Raw genomic sequence first — 21,272 nt, 5'->3', positions numbered from 1 at the left:
ATAGTTTTGCTCCAGGGCCAGGTGTCTGGACTCCTGCTACACCAAATGGACAACAAATAGTGATATCTTACTGCCGCCTCTCCACTGACCTCAGGTGTCACTTGAGTAAGGAGGTGGGACTTGACAGTGTTAAAGCATCTGCTGAGTTTGTAAAAGGAGCTCTGGGCTCTACCCCAGACCAGGAAAAGCAGTTTTCCTAAGGTGACATCAGTATTATTTTCTAAAGTATCCACATCATTTTTTTTTTTTTTGAGGAAGATTAGCCCTGAGCTAACATCAGCTGCCAATCCTCCTCTTTTTGCCGAGGAAGACTGGCCCTGAGCTAACATCCGTGCCCATCTTCCTCTACTTTATATGTGGGATGCCTACCACAGCATGGCTTGCCAAGCGGTACCATGTCCGCACCCGGGATCTGAACCGGTGAACCCTGGGCTGCCGAAGCGGAACGTGTGAACTTAACCACTGCACCACCGGGCCAGCCCCTCCACATCATTTTAATGTGAAGCTTGGTTGAGAACCACCGGCCTGGATGGATGCCAAAGGCCTTGCAAGTGCAAACCTTTCACGAAACTGGGGCCACAGTGGAACTGCCTTCTTTTGACTAAGACCCAGAATCTGGACAAAAACCTAATGATGCTGGTCTGGGAATGTATTATGGACCACATGGGGCTAGAGGAAAATGCGCCCTCAAGGATAGAGTAGGGCGAAGAGCCCAGGAGAAGACTGCATCATTAAACAGCTGGCTGACGATGGGCGCCTGACCCTGCGCACAGTCTACAAGAAGCACTGACCCCTTAGGACTGCGGTGTGAGCCGCGGCTGAATAAAGAAGCTACCCGGTGTTGCAGAGGCGCAAGATACACGTCAGTTAGTTGACACCTCACCTCCTTGACGCCTTCCCCACAGGATGTAGGAAGCAACTGCCTGTCCTCGGATTTGGGACGTAAAAAAAAGACGCAGCTATGTTGTTGCAAGTATCAAATGAAAAAGTGTTGTACACTCTAACGCAATATAAAATATACTGTACGTTGCTTTTTCACATAGGAATAAAGATGGCGCCCGTTTTATCAGAGACCGTTATACAGACGTCGTCAGGATACAAGAACAGCTTCTCTGTTATTTCACAATAAGCTGCACAATAAGCTGGTTCCTCTGTACTGAAGACACTTGTTTATCTCATTCGTCTATCTAGGAACTTCAGACTTCATCCTATTAATATGGCAGGCTTATAAAATGTAACAGTCAGCTTAAAATAAAAATATTTCCCTCAAATATGAGAACTAAGATGAAGGAGACAGAAAATGCAGTGTTCTCCATTGGGATGCTATTTGAGATACACAACAGACATTCAAGAGAACTTGGAGCCTTGAGAAAAATACACTGGCTTTCTTTTACTCTCTTTTTCCTTCGTCCTCTCTTCTCACTGTCTTGCCCCAAGAACAACCTGGGTCTCAGCTGTTCTTAGATTACTTGAATAGAAGACAGATTCCATTTAATGTGAGAGCTGAAGAAACAACTAGAATTTTAACACGGTAGTTACCTAGTTTGTCAAAACAAAATAGGAATTCTTTAGAATTTATCAAAACAGTGTGTTGAGAGTCTTTTTACTTTTTAGGGTAAATATGACACAATGGACAGCTTTAGAACAAGCCAACGTTACTGAGATTCAGGCATGTGCAACTGGTACAGTTTAGCAGTACACAAGGGACTCACACGGGTGTGCTGCAGGCCGGACACTTCAGTTACAAAATATCGTCAATATTACAATTAATACAGATAGGTATAAACCACTGCTCTCAGATTCTGCACACTTAGAAAAAACATAAACTTTATACAATAATTGAAATCACGCATTTCTACTCAGATTATCAGGGCATATTACAAACACACCGAAGCCTCAAAAGTTACAGTCACATTTTTGGTTCTGTTCCAGTGATGTACAATCACGTGAAATGTTCTATCCGTTTCGTGTGAAATAAACATTTGGCTGAAGTGCAATAGCTGCTGAGTTAAAAATACTTCCATAAAAATCTTTAGACTAAAATAATCCTAAACACTGGGATGTTTAGGATTATTTTAAGAGTCCTTATGAATTATAGAAATAGAAACAGTTAGGAAATTTCAGTGTATTCTATTTTTTTTTTTAACATGAGTAAACAAATACTGGGTTTAAAGTGCAGCTTCTTTCTCCTCTCCCTTCGATTCTCCCTCCCTGAAGAAGATCAGGTCTGTATTAATCTTCAGAATCTCCACGGAAAGTTGCTGAGCGACAGTCAAGTCTGTTTGTCTCGAAAGTCCGTGATGGCCTTCCACAGCGTGCAGAGCACCCCTCCCCTGGTTAAAGACACAAGAACAGGGTGAAGAGAACGCTTCATCTGAAACACTGCCCTTGAAACAGAAAAGCGACTTCTCAGCTTTCAGCTGCTCTGATCAGAACATGAGGATCCCAGAGCCTTATCAGGCTTTCTGTATTCTTTTTGTATATATTTTCTCATCGTCCCTCCAAGCCTTTTCTTTCCCCTCGCACAAACCCTCAGGTCCCAGCTCTTTTGAAAAGTGTCTTGATGGAGGTAGGTGGGAGTAACAGTTACGTGTATGCTTGGCCTGATAGCAAAACGAATTATTGTAAGAAACTGTATCAGACTCTACCAGGCATTTGGATGGCAAATCAGCACATCATCCTAATATTTCTAATAAGTATGGCACAATCATGAACCAAATTAGAGCCTTTGTTTAAGGCAGCTGTAGGATATCTGCATGCTCTTAGTCTGACACGTTATCAGGAAAATTCTTCCAGCTGATTTGCATTTACTAATACAGAAATATTGGTTATTAGAGCACCTGATAATAGCCTGATCCACCTAACTCAGTTTACTCAGAGCAACTGAGAACCAGAGAGCTCCGCCCGGGATTGCAGAGCTGGTCAGAGCTAGGTTAGAGCTGGTCAGAGCTGGTCAGAGCTGGTCAGAGCTGGTTAGAGCTAGGTAGGGACCAACCAGGGCCAGAGCCTGGGCTTCCTGCTCTCTGCCCTGCTCTTTCCATCATGCCAACTGAACACAAAGAAAAGTGGTACCTTAGTCTCAGGCATTTTAAATCATCACGTGTAACATAGTAGAGAACATCCACTAGTGAATAATCCTCAGCCAAAAACTGTGGAGAAAGCAAAATATGCACAAAATTAAGATGTTTTATAAAACCTTTAATTAATAGCAGATTATCCATAATGTAAACACTGGCAATAATAAAAAGTGAACCTAAAAGGAAATCCACATAATCTTCTGGAATTATTAGGGGAAAGTGCCCCCATAACAAAATAATTACAAAGAAATACATCCATATGTTTTCAAAATGCATAAAGTAAAGATTACAAGCAACACAGAATTTCTGACTGGTTTTCTAATAACTAGATAAGACTCGCTTGTAATTACATCCGCTGCTTGTAAGATAATTTTTTTAAGATTGGCCCTGAGCTAACATCTGTTGCCCATCTTCCTCTTTTTTTCCTTTTTTTTCCTTTTCTCCCCAAAGCCCCACTACATAGTTGTATACCTTATCTGTAAGTCATGCTAGTTCCTCTATGTGGGACGCCACCACAGCATGGCCTGATGAATGGTGGGTGGGTCCACACCCAGGATCTGAACCCGAGAACCCCAGGCTGCTGAAGGGGAGCTCAAACTTAACCACTAAGCCACAGGACTGGCCCCTAAGATAATGTTTTTATTTGGGGGGTTTGGGGCCACGTACCTTTATTTCTCTCACATGGATAAAATATGTTCCTGGAAGGGTATTCCTTACACAATTTCTGAACTTATTTTTCATGGCTAATAAAAGGTACTTTCCAATAATTACTACAAAATCAGAGTCCTGAATTTAAGTGAAGCTTTTAAATATAAAAAAAAGGGCAATGATTTAGTGTAGCATCAATTACTACTTTTTCATTGTCATTTGAGTCTGAGTTGGAGGGATGAATGTTTTGGAGAACTTGTTGGGATACATTATTTCTCATGGGCAAGAGAGGTGCTTCCATTTATATAATCTGTTATGCAGATTTCTAAGGAGACCCTAAATTTCATTTAGTGGTCTAATAAATTATCAAGTCAAAAGACATCTTTATTCTTATTTTTTTAAATTTAAATATAAAGTTGAAATCAATGTAATATTGTATTAAAAGGCCATTTCTATAAAATAATAAAAATATAACCTCATGTGTATATGTGTGCACATATATATAATCTTAAAATATAAATAAATGCTATTCATGCTGAATACAAAAGTCTATAAGGAACGGGGTTATTAAGTCATCATAGACAGAATACGGTTTATATAGAAAGTGTTTGTTTCTGATGAAAGTTCACTAACTAGATCTATTTTATTAAGTAACAATAAATAGCCATTGCCCTGTGGAGTCTAGTAATGTTGCAAGAGAATTAAAAAGTTAACAAACAGAAGAAAGAATTGGAAACAGAAGAACTTCTTTTTGGTTCTGTCTTGATTTTTCCCATTTCTTATTTTCAATCCCAAAACACAGAAATCCTCAGGGGTTCTGGACCACAAAGCCCTGGCGAGCCTCACTAGGGGTCTTTGCACATGCTGCACCCCAGCCCCGGTGATCTCCCCTTCTTGTCTGCCCCCCCCCCCCCAACACACAAATGGATGGCCCGGTCTGTTTCCTCCGTCTTCCTTCAGACTTCCGCCCACCCAGCACCTCTTAAACGCTCTCCCCCCCCCCCCCCCCCCCCCATCCCCCGACGCCGGACGGGCCTCCTTCACAGAGTTCATCAGGGCATAATTATACTTCTATCCGTGGAATTATGTGATTATCGTCTGCCTGCCCTGGTCTGTCAGCCCCAGGAGGGCAGGGCTGGGCTGGGTTCTCCCAGTGTCTCCCCTGTGACTAGCGCACAGTAGGTACCCCACACTATGACATGAGGGGAAAGGAAGCTTGTCCCACAGAGAGTTTTCTTTACCCGACTTATGGTGTCTTCATCGGCTCCATTTTCTCTCAGCCACTCAGTAAGTTCAGAATCTTCAGTATTTGTCCCAGGAGAATTCAGGTGACACACGGGCAACCCAGGAATGTCTGGAACAGAATTGAGGGTGGGGGGATGGACATTCATCACCAAGAGAGTGTTGATTCACCAACAAAGGTCACCAAAGACCCTCCCAGTCAACAGACATTTACTGACACTTGAAAAGATTTTTCTCTATCAGAGAATAAGCAATAGAAGCCATGGAGGCTGCAGCACAAATGATAACATAAATAAAATTCTCAAAGTCTACTGGATACACGGGTAAACGGAGAGTCAGAAGCAATCATGTAATGACTACTCCCACCTCATTCTTTCATGTCAACTTTATAGTCTCTTAGAATAAAATGGTGCGCCAAAATCGTACTGTGTATTTTGCATGCAACGAAGATGAGTATAATTAGCAGAGAACCATATAACTATAAGCCTATTTTTCCACTATTTGCAATAATATGGAAGAGCCAGATATCTGAACAAAAAACTAAGAATTTATCTTCCTCTAAACTGGCTACTTAAGATTCTCTAAAGATTATCTCCCACCTACAATCTCTCACAGAAAAGATTTCTTCAAAGTTCTAATCTATGACTTTTTTTAATTGAGATATAATCGACATACAACATTGTATCTGTTTTAGATGTATCCAATCTATGACTTTTTATTACTACATCTTTATTCTATTTAAGCCCTGTCAAATAATAAAGAGAGAAAAAAACCTGGAATACACAGAATATAAATGCAAAATGGTAAAAAATAGCATTATTTCATTCTAGTAATCTCATTGTGAAATCTTCAAAAAGAAAGAAAGTCAAAAAAAGTGGAGAGCCCTATTTACCTCAATAATGTATAATCTCAGGAAAAGAGGACTCTGAATCATCTTACGTTTACTGCACTTACAAGAATTGATAGTTTGCTACAATTTTAATTGCATGTTTTTTAAACACAATTTCTGCGTGTAGCTGTGGCACTAGTGACAGATGCTGATCAAGCCATGAGATAAAACAGCCATTGGCTTTCTCAGCACTTGTGGCAGCCTGGCTGACCAGTATGACTTTAAAGTTTTCTGCTGTTCACCTATTGGTTGGGACTTAAGCTTCAGGTGTTTAATTTCTTGGTCTTTTTCTTCAATAGCTTGATGAAGGAGTGCTTGTAATTCTTTCTCTTTCTGAACCAATTCTTCCAGTAACCTGCGGAAGAAAATGACATTGGGTGACCGGAGCAGCAACAGCGACCTCCCAGACCTGGGCTCTCAAGCCAAAAGGAGCACAGACACCTCTGAGATTTCCCTGAAGTGCAGACTCTGCTCCAGCAGTCCTGGGCAGAGGGCTGAGGGTCTGCATTTCTAAGGAGCTCCCAGGTGACGCGCAGGTTGCTGGTCACAGACCCCCACACGGAGTGGCAAAGCTCTGGAAGGCGTTGTGCTTCCAGACAAGAATTTGAACCCCCACCCCAACTGTCTGCCCAAGTCTTCCGAGATGCTGCTCTCCTGTTTCTTTTCATGACCATAAAGGGGAAAAAGAGAGAAAAGTTTACATATGCTATTAACAGACCTATATTTTATGTGTACGGCCCCTCATCAAAAAAAGTTAGTCAAGACTAAAAAGCATCTGCAAAGCAAAGGAAACCATGAACAAAACAGAAAGACAACCCACCAACTGGAAGAAAATATTTGCAAATCATTTATCAGACAACGGGTTCATCTCCAAAATATATAAAGAACTCATACAACTCAACAAAAAAACCCCAAACAACCCAATCAAAAAATGGACAGAGGATATGAGCAGACATTTTTTCCAAAGAAGATATACAGATGGCCAACAGATACCTGAAAAGATGTTCAACATCACTAATTATTAGGGAAATGCAAATCAAAACTACAATGAGATATCATCTAATACCTATCAGAATGGCTATAATCACCAAGACAAAAAACAACAAAGGCTGGAGAGGGTGTGGAGAAAAGGGAACCCTCATCCACTGCTAGTAGGAATGCAAACTGGTCCAGCTACTATGGAAAACAGTATGGAGATTTCTCAAAAAATTAAAAATAGAAATACCATAAGATCCAGCCATCCCACTACTGGGTATTTATCCAAAGAACTTGAAATCAATGATCCAAAGATATTTATGCACCCCTATGTTCACTGCAGCATCATTCACAATAGCCACGACGTGGAAGCAACCCAAGTGCCCAAGAACAGATGACTGGGTAAAGAAGATGTGGTATATGTTTACACAGAGGAATACTACTCAGCCATAAAAAAGGACAAAATCGTGCCATTTGCAACAACACGAATAGACCTTGGGAGTATGATGTTAAGCGAAATAAGTCAGGCAGAGAAAGACAAATACTGCATGATTTCACTCATATGTGGAAGATAAACAAATACACGGAGAAAGAGGACAGGTTAGTGGTTACCAGAGGGGAAGTGGGTTGGGGTGAGCAAAAGGGATAAAGGGGCATGTATGTATGGTGATGGATAAAAATTAGACTACTGGGGGGAGCACGATGAAGTGTATTCAGGAATTGATAAACAATAATGTACACCCCAAAACACACAATGTTATAAACCATTATAATCCCAATAAAATGACTTGGGAAAAAAAAAAAAGTTGGTCAAATGGGTAATATAATAACCCATGCAAAGCAGAAAGGTAGTCACTTTTTTTAAACTATGAAAATTTGAGAAGTAACCAGAGGTGAGGTCGCCTACGGTCCCTGGCACCTGACAAGTGGTTGCTGGGGTTGTGACCACTATTCCCCCTTCTAAGGGGCAGTGGAGTGGGGGACGGACGGCTGTGCTCCTGGCACGTTCAGTTCCTCGGTGGCATCTGAAGCCTTCTCCAAGGACACAAGGAGCAGCTGAGCTATGATCACACGCAGTTCTCACGCCTGAGGTTGTCTGGGCAACTGAGAGCCCACTGCAACCCGCTCACCATTTCCAACACTGTTCTCTGAGGGAACACTCCACGTTATGAGAGAGATGCACTGGATTTTTAGAAAACTGTCTGTGAAGAACGTGGATTCAGAATTCTAATAACGTAAGATACACAATTATTCCTAAGATCATGGAGATGAATGCTTGCATACCCTAAGCTCTTAGTGAGTGGTATTTGTTCCGTTTCCTGAGTATTGGTAGATTTAACTCAGGACCAGCTTCCCTTCCAAGAGTTTGTCTCTGCTTCAGTTGACACGTTCTGAGGCGCAACTGCAAGGGGCCCTCGGCTCATCCTGGTTCAGCCAGCACTTCCTGTGCTAACTCTGACAGACGGCTAACGCCTCTGGGCTCCGGCTTTCTCGTTTGTAAAAAGGGAGAGCAGAACCTCCGGAAAGGATAAAGGTGACATTAAATGAGAGCCTAGGCAAGGGGCACGGGGCCTGCCTTTCAAAGGGCTGCTCTGCTCCCCACTGCAGGCTCGGCCCTGGGAGAGAGCTGCCCAGGGCTCAGTGGGGTTCCTTCCCCGACCCCCAGGCTCCAGCACTTCCCCCGGGACACAGAGACGTGTGGCCCTTAGGTAGGAGCAAGCATCTGAGCAGAGCAGGCAGCAGAGGCGGAACAAGGAGACGACCAGAGAAGGTGGTTTGAGGAAGACACTTGTTAAAGACAACTTCGGAGGCAGCAGCACACAATTAGGTGAATCAAGTGGACGAAATGAGAGCAAGCGGGAAGCAGAGGGTTAGAAGGAGACTCATCCACTCCGGCACGAATGGTGTTCAAAGAAATGGGTGACAGCTCAGTACGAATGTGTAAGTTGGCAATTTTTATTTTATTTTTTTTCGGTGAGGAAGACTGGCCCTGAGCTAACATCTGTGCCAATATTCTTCTACTTTATATGTGGGAAGCCACCACAGCAGGGCTCGACAGTGGTGTAGGTCACCCCAGCATCCAAACCTGGGAACTCTGGCCACTGAAGCAGATCGAGCCGGACTTAAGAGCCATTGGGCTGGCCCTGTAGGTTGGCAATTTTTTGATCTGGAATATATTTTTGTCTTCATTGCTAATTTACACGTATGAATAGTGAGGCCACAGTCTTATTGTTTCCTCAAAGAACACAGTGAAATTTGCTAGACCTTAACCTAACTTTATACAGACTGTGTTTCCTTTTCATCTTTAAAAGCCAGAGTTTAACACTGGAAACAAAGTATTGGCAGGCCACCTCATTTGTCCCAAATCCAGCTCTCAAAATTATTTTAAGGACATATCTAGTCCATCAGGTTTATTTTTACTTTGTCTCCAGTTAGTGAGGAAATCCTTCAAAACCAAGGCAATTGCCTGCCTCTCTGTTCCAGAAAAGTTTGACAAGGATCCATCGGCCCTGAGGTCAGTTTTTTGTCTCGGATGGGTAGGGGTGGGGAGGGGGTCGGTGGGTCATTCCAGAACTGCAGGACTGGGAGAGCAGCTACCCGACAGCCCTTCCTGCGTTGGATTTCAACTGTTTCTGCATTGTTGTCCCAACTCCTCGTGTGAAGGGAATCATTTTTGGCACGTTTTATGTAAGCATATCCTTAAATATAAGTAAAACATACACTCTACCGCCAATTTATGACTTTCTGCCGTTAGTATGATTGATGATCTAACAATCGAGAGCTGGATAAACCTCATTCACCTCCACAGGGGGATTCTCCTAAAAAGAAGATTAGCATTTCTAACACTAGGGCTGCACCTTTCCTAAAAACACACTAGCATTTCCTCTGAGTTTATTCTGCAATATGTGTACTTCTGTATATCAAGTAACATGCAGCTGAAGATGACAAGGACCATGCAGCCGAGACCGGGCCCTTCTCTCCGTGGTCAGCACTCGGACTAAAGCCGCGGCTTTTCCTCCATGTTGAGCTTCATCTCAGTTTTCTGGGGGAGACGGAGGAGCTGTGGGTGAAATCACTCAAAAAAGAAAAAGGGGCTGATAATCCTGGAGATATCACAGATTCAAGTGTAAATACGTAAAGACAAATGTGTGGGCTATCGTGGAAAATGCAACTACGTTCTGATGTAGGAGGGAACGTGGCAAATCCTGTCTTTTCAACAGAGATGGGCAGGCGTGGGAAGCAGGCCCTCAGCAGCCGGTACCCTCAGAACAGAGACAGGGAGGAAAAGCACGGGAGAGCAGCCCTGGGGAGGCCGATGCGCGGCGGGCAGCAGGCAGGGGTGGGGTGTGAGCCAGGTAACTCCACCGGGCTCGGAGGGAAGGGCAGGGCTGCATCTGGGGAGGCAGGATCTGTGGGCACGGCCTGGGTGCGCAGACAGAAGGCTTTCGGGCCAGAGGAACAAACAGCCCAGCCCGTTGGTAAACAGAGTAGCTTTACTGTCTGTAATTCTGACTGGATGTCCTGGGGGGAGGGGGGCCGTACCTAAACAGTAATGAGGGCACGTCCCTCCTCCAGAGATCCGAAGGGGTGAAAAACACAACTCCCTTCCAGCCTGGGCGACACCAAGTGCAGGAAAGCGAACACCGGCGCTAGAGGAGGGAGCGTCGTGACTGGATGTTACTCGAGACGAGGAGGAAACGAGGCCCAAGATTTAGACTGAAGTTTTGGGAGGGAAAAGATTCAAATTCTCTTCCCCTAAGTCGAAGCGATGGCAAGTGAAGAGTGGGGTTTCAGAGAACAACATGGGGATATGGAAGTCAGAAAGTCACTGCCCCTTTGTCCAGAAAGATTTCTCTGTGTAAATCACAGAAGATACGATGGACTGACTTAATCATGCAACCAAAATTCACGTTTCTGAATACAGGAGGAGCTTTGGGCTACTCGGACGAAGCATGGCATTCAAGCTTAACTTTAAAAACTAAACTTAGGACCAGAAATAAAATATGCTTTATCTCCCAGGTGAACAACTAGAATTTTCAACCAAGGTTTCTAAACATTTGAACAAGCTTTATTGATTCACTTCAAAAAAAAAGTTTTCACTGTAAACCCAGAGCCATAAAGTCAGCTGCCCACCTGTCAGCCGTAGCCAGCTCGGGAAGCTGTAAACCATAAAGACGCGGACCTTGGCCTGTGCCAACATCTGTGCAGAACAGGAAATATTTACTGTTCCCTTCATAACCTGATCACGTGGGTTCTATGTTACCTAATTCTCAAAGAAAAATTAAATTCCAGACATGACACAGCACATTAAAAATAAAACAATCATAAATGTCTCCAACTGATCGTCCTTCCACGGTTCTGAAATGCAAAGCTTTAGCACCATTAGTTTTATCTCCTTAAGAACAGAGATCTTTCTCGCCTGAGAGAACGTGACATCCTAAGTCACGGGCCTTGAAGAACAGGGGCTGCAGTCTGTGTGTCTGTCAGGTACCTGCCTGGAGACACGAGCTGCTCAGAGTGCTTGCCCAAGACAGACTGCGAGGTTGCAACCAAGTTACTCGGCAAATCGCAGGGCGCGGGGAGAGAAAGCAGAGATCCAAGAAACGGTGCCGACAAAGGCTGGAACTGGCGGAAGCAGAACACGGATCTGACCAGAGACTGAAATAAGTCTCTCTTGTCTTAAAGAAAGGCATTAAGTCAAGTTTGCGCGAATGGGAAAAAGGAACCGTGTTGTGTATTTTCTGTGGACCAAAAACACATGTTTATAAAAGTAAGAAAAAAGAAACCTGCCCGCATGGGAACAGGACTTACCTGTTCGTTTCTATCTTCATCCTCCCAAGCTGGACGGTCAGCGATCGGTGGGCGCTCTGCGAGTCGTGCGAGACGGTGGAGCTGAGCGTGCTCACCCCCGAGGTGGCCACGGCGTCATCGAGGACCACGTGAGGTCTTTGGACAGTCTGACTCGAGGGCTGCTCCTCATGGTCATCCTCCGCCTCCAAGTCGTCTTGATCGGCGGTATCACTCTCAGATGCGAGGCTAAAATGCGGCCTCAGCTCTGTAAGGCATCACAGCAACAGACGCGTTAACAAATGCCACACTGAGGGCCTTAATTTCTTCAGACGTGAATGCCATCCCCCTGCTATCGCTAAGATCTGTGTCCCAAACCGCTTCTCCAAAAGTGGGGATGGATTTCCGCGCATTAACTCAGGTTTGTTCTTCCCGTGAATTTGCAAAATTCACAGAATATATAAACTCAGGATGATCTAACTCAAACAGAAGAAAAATGTTCACGCTGCACATAAGGTACGTGGGAAACATACTAAAATCAGAAAGGCAATTATGTAAAAACTGGGTAAGAATATAAAAATTTGTTCATACAAGTAAAATCCATTTTTTAGATTATATAATATCTGGCAACTATTAACTCACTTAGAAATGAGGAAACTGAGATAGAGAGACATTATATAAACAAAGGACGTACACAGAACGCTTTCTGACTGTAAGGTCATAACATAAGGGGATGGGCCGGGCACTGAGAATGCCACACACGCTTACATTCACTCTAGGAAGACTCCGTTTTTGACCCTTGGGTCGATCTTTAGTGTGTGTCCCACCCTCACCTGCTGACCAACCATTACCATTTAAAGTGCAATAGCTACAGGTCTCCAACCTGAACACGCTGGATGACGTGACTTCAACACCACGCCATTTCAGAACCTGGATGATATCTCCCCATAAGAAAAATGATAAATTATAAATTGTGATGAGGTTCTCAAAATGGCCCACAAAAAGGAATTGCCTTCCTAGTTTAAGTGAAATCAGGTAGCAGAAATACTGGATCTTGACTCCATATGCTATGGCACCTGGGACTTTTAGTGGAGCACAGAACCCACTGAGATGGAGCCACGGAGATTCTCCCAGAAGAAGAGCACATTCGTACAACATTCTGCCTAGATTTCCTAAGGGCTCCCAGCCTCCCTAAAGCCTGTCCCGAGAGCCAGGAACCACAGGTTAAGAGCCCCTGAGTTGGGGAGAGGGCTCCAGTGGGAGTGACAGAGGACCCAGCCCACCACCCCAACATAGCCACTGTGGCAAGACCCCAAGGCCTACTCGTTGCCAGGTCCCCCAGGTAACTTCTCCCCTCCCCTACCGGGCGTGTGTCCTGCGCCCTCCTCTAAGCCTCTGGCTGCTGTTTCTTTTCTTCAGAGCCTTTGTGTCCACTACCTGCCCCTTAAAACCTGGAACCTGGCATTCTACTCTTTGAGTTTTCACGTTTCTACTTACTCTCCACGGATGAGCTCGCTAAGATCTAGGAAGGTTAAGCACATGTAATGTGTGGGTGATACTGTATTTCTATCCCTGATCCTGCTGCAGTCAATACCTGCCAGATAGCCTGCTGGGGAAGCACTCAAAATTCAACAACCTAAAAAAGAACTCATCTTTTGCTCATAACGCAAAGCAGAGTGCCCTTCTTCAGAGCCAGGCTACTTTATGTAGCCCTGACTTCCTTTAACTTTGTTTATTTTTAAATTTTTTATTGTGGTTAAAAAAAAACGCATCACATAAAATTTACCATTTTAACTATTTCCAAGCATACAGTTTAGTCAAGTATATTCACATGGTTGTTCAACCAATCTCCAGAACGTTTTCATCTCGTAAAACTGAAACTCTGTACCCATTAAACAACTCCCCCTCCCTCCACTTCATCCGTGGCAAACACCGTCCTACTGTCTGTCTCTATGAAATCGACCGCTGTACAAACCTCATACAAGTGGGATCACATAGCACTTGTCTTTTTGTGACTAGCTTATTTCACTCAGCACAATGTGCTTAAGGTTCATCCACGTCGTGGCAGGTGTCGGAATTTCCTTCCCTCTTAAGGCTGAATCATATCCCACTGTATGAACAGGCCACACTTCATTTATCCATTCTTCCTCAATGGACGCTTAATGTCACTTCTCCCTCTTGGCTACTGTACATAATGCTGCTATGAACTTGGGTGTGAAAATCTCTTTCAGATCTTGCTTTCAATTTTTTGGATATATACCCAGAAAAGGAATTGCTGGATCATATGGTAATTCTATTTTTAATTTTTTGAGGAACCGCTATACTGTTTTCCGTAGCAGCTGCACCATTTTACAATCCCACCAACAGTGTACAAAGCTTCCAATTTCTCCATATCCTCACCTTTTATCTCTGAAGGTTCCCCAAACTCCTCCTCTCCTCTACTTCCTGCATGCTCTCTTTTCTCTCTCCAAACTCCAGTTCCTAATTCATCTATATAGTAGGAGTGACTCAAATCCAGGTTTCAGTTTTGCAAACCCAGCACCCAGGATAGGGGCCAAGACATAGGAGGCTCTCGAAAAATGCTGGCAGAATGGAAGGGTTATCCTACTGGGATGATGTGTACTTAGAAGGGAACAAAATAGCGAAAAATTGTTTTACTTTAAAAATAATTTAAGAAAGTGCAATTCTAGATTAAATTAGAACAAGATTAGGCCTTTTAAAATTTTCTAAAATTAATCTTAAACTTCTTTTATGGTCTCTAAACTGAGATTTTAAAAACAATTTAAAAGTTTTGTTGTCCTATTGAATATCATCTCACTTTTGGGGAGGGAAAATTTCTGATATTTATTATTATATTTAAATATCCAGAGCTGGCCCCGTGGCTCAGTGGTTAGGTTAAGTTTGTGAGCTCCACTTCAGTGGCCCAGGGTTCTTGGGTTCAGATGCTTGCACGGACCTACACACTGGTGATCAGGCCATGCTGTGGTGGTGTCCCACACAGAAGAACAAGAGTGACATGCAACTAGGGTATACAACTATGTGCTGGGGCTTTGGGGAGAAAAAAGAAAAACAAAAAGAGGAAGATTGGCAACAGATGTTAGCTCAGGGCCAATCTTCCTCACCAAAAAGCAAAAAAAAAAAGTGAGATGCAGGGAGCCCAGGCTCCAACAGTCTCAACCAAGTAACTCTTAAAAATAAATAAATAAATATCCCCTTATATTCCCCTGACTCTGTACCCTTTAAATTACCATAAATTATTATTTTATGTATGCATAAATGACTGAAAAATCCTCTCAAATAATTTGAAGAAAGCAGAAATTGTACGTGAAGGCAATACTTTGTTATTTTTGGTCTTTCAAGGTGGCTCCCTGAGCACGCGTCATCCAATCACACATTACAAAACACGCAAATGAGACAGAGCATCTGGTCCTTGTCCTCAACGAGGTGACACTCCGAAGGAGCATGGGGTGGGTATACAGAAGAGCCTTAAGGGCACGCACAAAGATAACGCGAAGTTCTAAGTGTAGTTAATGCAGCGAAAAAGACCTCAGACGACCTCAGTGGCAGACCTGGCGTCATATGGAAGCCACGTGGACGTCAGCAGTGCTGGGGGTAAAGGAAGCTCATCCGCAATGACCAAGTCCAGTGGAGGTTTCCTCACTGATGGACTCGTGGAGGCAGAGGGGCCCAGGCAGTTTCCGGAGGAGGGAAGGCTCTGGCTCAGTGGAGAAAGGGGGAGAGGCATTTGAGAGAAGAAAGCTCAGAGGGCGGCCCAGGGTCCTCTGAGAAGAATGGAGAGCAGAGTGACTGTCAGGACAAAGGCAGGGACTCGAGGCCTGGAATGAGTGGACGGTGTTGGAACCCACGCGTGGGAAACTAGAGCTGCTGCATTTTTCCACAACAGCAAGATGGGTGAAACAAAAGCACTATACTCCCACCCCACCCAGGAAAATAACTAGACCAAGCTTTCTCAACACAGGGCGTGTCTGAGCCAGAGTAGATCCCAATGCTCGTCAGTGCAGCGTGCCGTTCCCGCAGCGAGCTCCTTGTATGGTGTAGAATTCTGGTCATTTTACACGAACGTGGACACGGGGCACACGACTGATTCAGCTTAACGACTGGTAGGAATCTCAAGTGCGCCAGCAGTTCAACACACTTTTGTCACACGAGAAGTCGGCCCATGGTACCAACTTTCTCCACCTTGTGCTGCCTCCATGGTCCTACGCTCAGCATTTCTCCATCTGGTTCCCACAGCCAGACTGTCCTTGAGGAGTACCAACAAACGCTCCACGCTGCCAACAATCTAAAGCTGATTCTTGATGACACGCGGGAAAATGGCCTGAGGAAAAAGCCTCTCACGGGGCTTGTACTGTACTCTCTGCTCTGTGCGCTCTTTTTGGAAGAAAGACGATTGAACACTTTATTTTGAAAGAATTTTAGAATAACAGAAAAGTTGCAAAAACAGTACAGAGAGTCCCCGTATAGCCTCCTGCAGCTTGCCCTGAACTCAGCACCTTACACCACTTTGGCACTGTTACCCAAACCAGGAAGCTAACATTGATACAACCCGGCAGACGCATCTCTGGGCCTTACTGGCTTTCACCAGTTTCCCCATCATGTCCTTTCTCTGATCGGGGGTCCCACCTGCCTGCGCTGTCACGTTCCCTCAGTCTCCACAGCCCGGGACAGCACCCTACTACTTCCTTACCTCCCGTGACCTCCATGCTTTTGAGAAGGACGGTCAGTTATTTTGTACTTGTCCCTCATTCTTGGTTCACTCAGTCTCGTCGTGATTAGGTCGAGGCTGTGCATTTTTGGCAGGAATACCACACGGGCGACGTTGCGCCCTTCTGAGCCACCGTCTCAGGAGGCACACACTGCTGACGTGTCTTGTTACTGCTGATGCTTACCTTGATCGTTCGGTAAAAGGGGTGTCTGGTACAGGGGTGTCTGCCAGGCTCCTCCACTACAAAGGCACTGTTTTCCCTTTGTAACTAGTAAATATCGGTGTGGGGAGATACTCTGAGATCATTCAAAGATCCAGCTTCCCATCACAGGATTCTAGCAGCCATTGACAGTTCTTGGCTGCAACAGCCCTCCCTGTGATGTGTGCCTAACAGTGATTTCCTATTTCCCATTTCCCTCGTTGCCTCTACATTTACTCAGTGGAATCCTACTACGACAACAAGCCCGGCCTTCTCTTCCACATATTTATTTACTCAATTACTTCTATCAGTATGGACTCATAGATATTTAGTTTATTCTATGGGCCATACTCCACTACGATCATCATTTTATTTTATTGGTCAGATTGTTCTGCTTAGCCTTTTGGGAACTCCTTCAAGCTATGTGCACTGTCCTTTCAATAATGCTCCATCTTTTCAGGGCACTTTGTTACTTTTCGGCACCACAAGATGTTCCAGGCTCAGCTTGTCCTTTCCCTGCCCCAGGCCTGGAATCCCACATTTCTCCAGGGAGTGCTGATTCCCTGTCCTGGAGAATGGGGCTTAGAAACCAGGATCTGGGTCCTCTCAGCAAACAGATGGAGGAAATGTGTGTACTATTGACGGTAGACTTTTGAATGTGCGTTCTCTTTAGCACATCTTTCAAAATTTGGTAGATTAATTGTAGTATTTTGTCATCCAAAAGGAATTTTTATCAGGGGAATATGAAGGCAGACATTTTTAATGTAGTTTTTTAAAATCTTAACTGTATAACAAAATCTTTAGGGACATTTGGAAATTTGATGGAACTGTCAAGTGCATGAAATCAGTTCATGTTTTATGTTTCGTCGTGTGGTACATATTGTCTTCCCCTGTCCGGAGAGCAACATAAAAATATTTCCTCCATGTAATTCTCCTCTAAAATTTCCCCCCTCTTTTTTTTAATGCTTTCAAACAGTAATTTCAGTTGCCACCTGAGCCTCCTAGTGGCCTCAAAGCAACCAATTTCACAGTGGAAGGACAAATAACTTTCCTTAGCAAACCCTTTTCACAAAGAATGTGACTGCTCCGTACATGGGCTGGGCTAAACCAGTGGCCATTGCTGGGACACCTCGCGAGGACCGTGCCTCTCTGTCGCTCTCCCTAAACTCAGTGTCTCGCCCACAGTGTGATTGTCACGGTACTTCTTAAACTTTCTATTCTGGAAGAATTTTAGATTTACAGAAATGGTGCAAAGATGATAGAATTCCCTTATAGCTTCCCCACAGGTCCCCTTGATACATCTTATCAAACTGGTATATTTGTCAAAAATAAAAAATTAGCATTGGTACAGTATTACTAACTAAACGACAGACTTCGTTCAGATGACACACTTTTTCACCGTGTTCTTTTTCAATTCCAGGATATAATCCACTGCATTTAGGTAATCAGTTTTTAAAAATTAGATTAACAGGTCATTTATAAACTGTTAAATTATTTCCAAGTATAACCCTCCCCCCCTCCTCACTTGGGCACCCTAGTTTAGCTACTCCTGTGTGTGACCATGGCCTCTCCCCGTCACTCTCGCTGATACACACCTGTCCCCTTCGCCCCTTGTGCCTGCTGATACACAGCCCCTCCATGGGACGCTGCCCACATGCGAGCTTCTCCCAGTGCAAATCCTCTGAGTGTAAGCGCCTGCTGGCTTCCTCCAAGCTTTCACAGGGTCATGTTAGCATTCCGCACATCCAGCTGCTGCTCACACATTTCAAAGCCTCTCTAGAATTTTTCTCTAAGTTACGCCAATTTTCCACCCTAATTTGTTATAATCAGGTGAAACTCACTTATTGTTTCAACCAATATTTATCAGAGGGCTACTGTTTTCCAGAGGTATACTGTGGACAATATACTGGGCACAGAATGAAAGAAAACAGACCCAGTTACCCTCTGAGGAGGGAAACAGCCATTGGACAAGAAAACAAGAGTAGTTTGATTGGGGCAAGTGTCACAAATGGGGAAAAACCTTGTTTCCTCAACACTGCCCCTGCTGCCTCCTCCACTGCAGATGGAGCTGGGATCTGCCTAGATGAGTGATTTCCGCTGGCTGTGTAACAACACAACCTGGGAGCTGGATGAAAATCAGATTCCTGGGCTTTTTCCAGCAGATTCTTACTCACTCGGCCTGGGCTGGGGCTCTGCAAGCTGTAATTTTAAAGAGCTCCTTACATCACTTGATGCGCTGGTAAAGAACAGCATAGAAGTGTGTTTTGTGGGCACAGATATCTGTAGATTGAATGCATATACATCCGGGCAACCTGTATGGTTTTTCTTTCTCTTCATACTCAAACACGCTCTTTAAAGACAAGGAAACAAGTCTTCTTCCTCATAGTAAACCTCTGGCTTGGAGTACCATCGCTCAGACCGCATGTACCAGGTAAACATTATTTGGCGGCTTTGAGAGGATAAAAAGAAAAAGCTAACTTGGTCTTAAAAGCAATAAGGAGACCATAAATGATGGATGAACAGTAAGTTAAATGATCAAACACTAAATATTGGCAAAGTAGTGAAACATTTCTGACCTGGAACCAGAATGGTGATGGCTGCCTGCACCGCCTTCCGGATGATACTGTCTAAGGCAAACATCCAGTGTGGCTTGATGTTATGATTCCGAAGAACTTTATTGACCTGGAGAAAGAGAGCAACATTTAGTCCACTTTAATTTCTAGTTCCAAACAACCTAGTGAACGCAAGCATTTGGATGACATCCTATCAACAAAAAAACCTAAGTTTTCTTCACCTTGAATTGTGAATAATTTATGTCACCAGAAAACAAATGAGAAGTTGCCGCTTTATATTAAAGTTTGGTGATCCCCATATAAGCAAATGAGATGCACTGCTTAAAAGAGAGGGGGTCTGCTTAAGGGGAATGTTGCTTCTTTGGGACTCAGAACACGCAGCTCCCACCTTTCATGATGTCTGCAGACCAGAAGGTGGAGGCGGAAAGGAGGAGAAAAGAGACCAAGTGGCTTCAGATAAAAAGTGACTGCATTTAACCCCACCAAGCACTGCTTCGTGCTCCGGTGACGTGGAGAAGCAGGTGGAGGGAACAAGCCGTATGTTCTACCCGCAGATTCACCACAGTGATCGGCTTGTTTTCCTTCCCACGGTTATTTGTACCTCTGTAAACAGAGGAGTCATCGCTAGAATATTCCAGAAAAGTTGTCCACATTACCACATCTTTGTGGTAAGGGTATCTTTTTTTGGAGACGAGTAACAGTTCACACATTTAAATAGACACTAAAATCGATATCCGTGTTACCTTCCTTTTTCTTTTTAAAAATTGTGGTAAAAGGCACATTAACATAAGATTTACCTTCTTCTAAGTGCACAGTTCAGTGGCATTAAGCACATTCACAATGTTGTGCAGCCATCACCACCGTCCATCTCCAGAACTCTTCATCTTGCAAAACTGAGACTCTCCACCCATGAAAGACTAACTCCCCATGCCCCCTGCCTCAGCCCCCCACCCACCCGGCGACCTCCTGTCTCGTGAACGGGAACGCTAGGTGTCTCCTGTGAGTGGAACCATACCATGTCTATCCTTTTGTGACTGGTTTCTTTCACTTAGTGTGATGGGTCAGAATTCCCTTCCTTTTTAAGAGTGAATAATATTCCATTCTGTGTATAAACCATGTGTGTTACCTTTTAAAGAATAACCTTTCTCATAAGGCTAAGAGAGGCTCACTTAAAATTTGGGATAACTCCACAGACTGATGGTTGACACGGGCCTCCAGGAAAGAGGCTGTTTTCCCAATAGGGCTTTGACTAGAGGCCTCAGAGGAAGCTGAGGAGAAGGCAACACGGAAGGTGGCCCAGTGCAATCCCACATCACAAGCTGGGGTGCCAGCAGCTTCTTCCTGTCCTTGGTCCATCTTCCCCAAAACCCCCAGTTTGGAGGGAGTGGGTCTGAGGAGTCCTCATGGCAGTACCTCCCAAGGAAGGGAACCACGCCAGGGTCCCACATGTCATATGAAATCCTTTCAGAGTGTGTCTTTCCTGGCACCTTCATCTCTTTAGAGGATCTGCCCATTTATTCAAGTAATGTCGGGTATAACATTTCGTGAATGAGAGTGTTTCTCTCAGAGCCACACACAGAAGATGGAAGAGGGGTCCTCGATAACCACGACCCACTCTGCATTAAACAATATACTACAGAGGCCCATTTCCTGGGTTCATTCCCATCCTGGACAGTGAGTGAGCAAGAGCAGGGGTGGGGTGTGTTTGTGTGCGTGCGTATGTGACCTGGGCCCAAGGCCCAGGATTACACCTAAACCACTCTCGAGCTAAATTCTACCGGCCAATTTGCTTTTCAATTTCTCGGCTAGAAGCCAAGTGTGTGGGCAAGTGCAAATTCACTCAATTATTCCATTCCATTCCATTTGCAGATGGTAGGGTCCGCCTCGTTGCAGGGTAAACGTGCCTTTGGCACTGAATATTAGTGATGGGTTTGCCAGCAGCTTTCATTTCCCATGACTTCAATCAAGTCAGGAGCCCTGTTCCTACCCACAATGCAGCACAAAGACCACGTGGCTTATACAGACTTGGAGAACATCAGAGGTAGACCACGTGGCTTACACAGACTCAGAGAACATCAGTGATACACCACATGGCTTACACAGACTCACAGAACATCAGTGGCAGACCACGTGGCTTACACAGACTCACAGAACA

At 44.3% G+C, this 21,272-nt stretch overlaps 1 protein-coding gene across 1 annotated transcript in view; it reads right to left on the bottom strand.

The window, feature by feature from the left end:
- Window positions 1-1,370: 1,370 nt before the first annotated feature.
- MAP3K5 (mitogen-activated protein kinase kinase kinase 5) overlaps window positions 1,371-21,272 on the bottom strand; it is a 201,769-nt gene continuing 181,867 nt past the window's right edge. The window contains exons 28-33 of the mRNA XM_046675036.1: window positions 19,121-19,226; window positions 11,644-11,887; window positions 6,099-6,211; window positions 4,967-5,079; window positions 3,073-3,149; window positions 1,371-2,333 (exon numbers count right to left, since the gene is read on the bottom strand). Coding sequence (XP_046530992.1) covers window positions 2,273-2,333; window positions 3,073-3,149; window positions 4,967-5,079; window positions 6,099-6,211; window positions 11,644-11,887; window positions 19,121-19,226 — 714 coding nt within the window. The 3' untranslated portion in view covers window positions 1,371-2,272. The remainder of the gene's footprint in view (window positions 2,334-3,072; window positions 3,150-4,966; window positions 5,080-6,098; window positions 6,212-11,643; window positions 11,888-19,120; window positions 19,227-21,272) is intronic.

This window comes from Equus quagga, chromosome 11, assembly GCF_021613505.1.
Source record: "Equus quagga isolate Etosha38 chromosome 11, UCLA_HA_Equagga_1.0, whole genome shotgun sequence".
NCBI classification, from domain to species: domain Eukaryota; kingdom Metazoa; phylum Chordata; class Mammalia; order Perissodactyla; family Equidae; genus Equus; species Equus quagga.
This window is presented reverse-complemented; position numbering and strand designations above follow the sequence as displayed.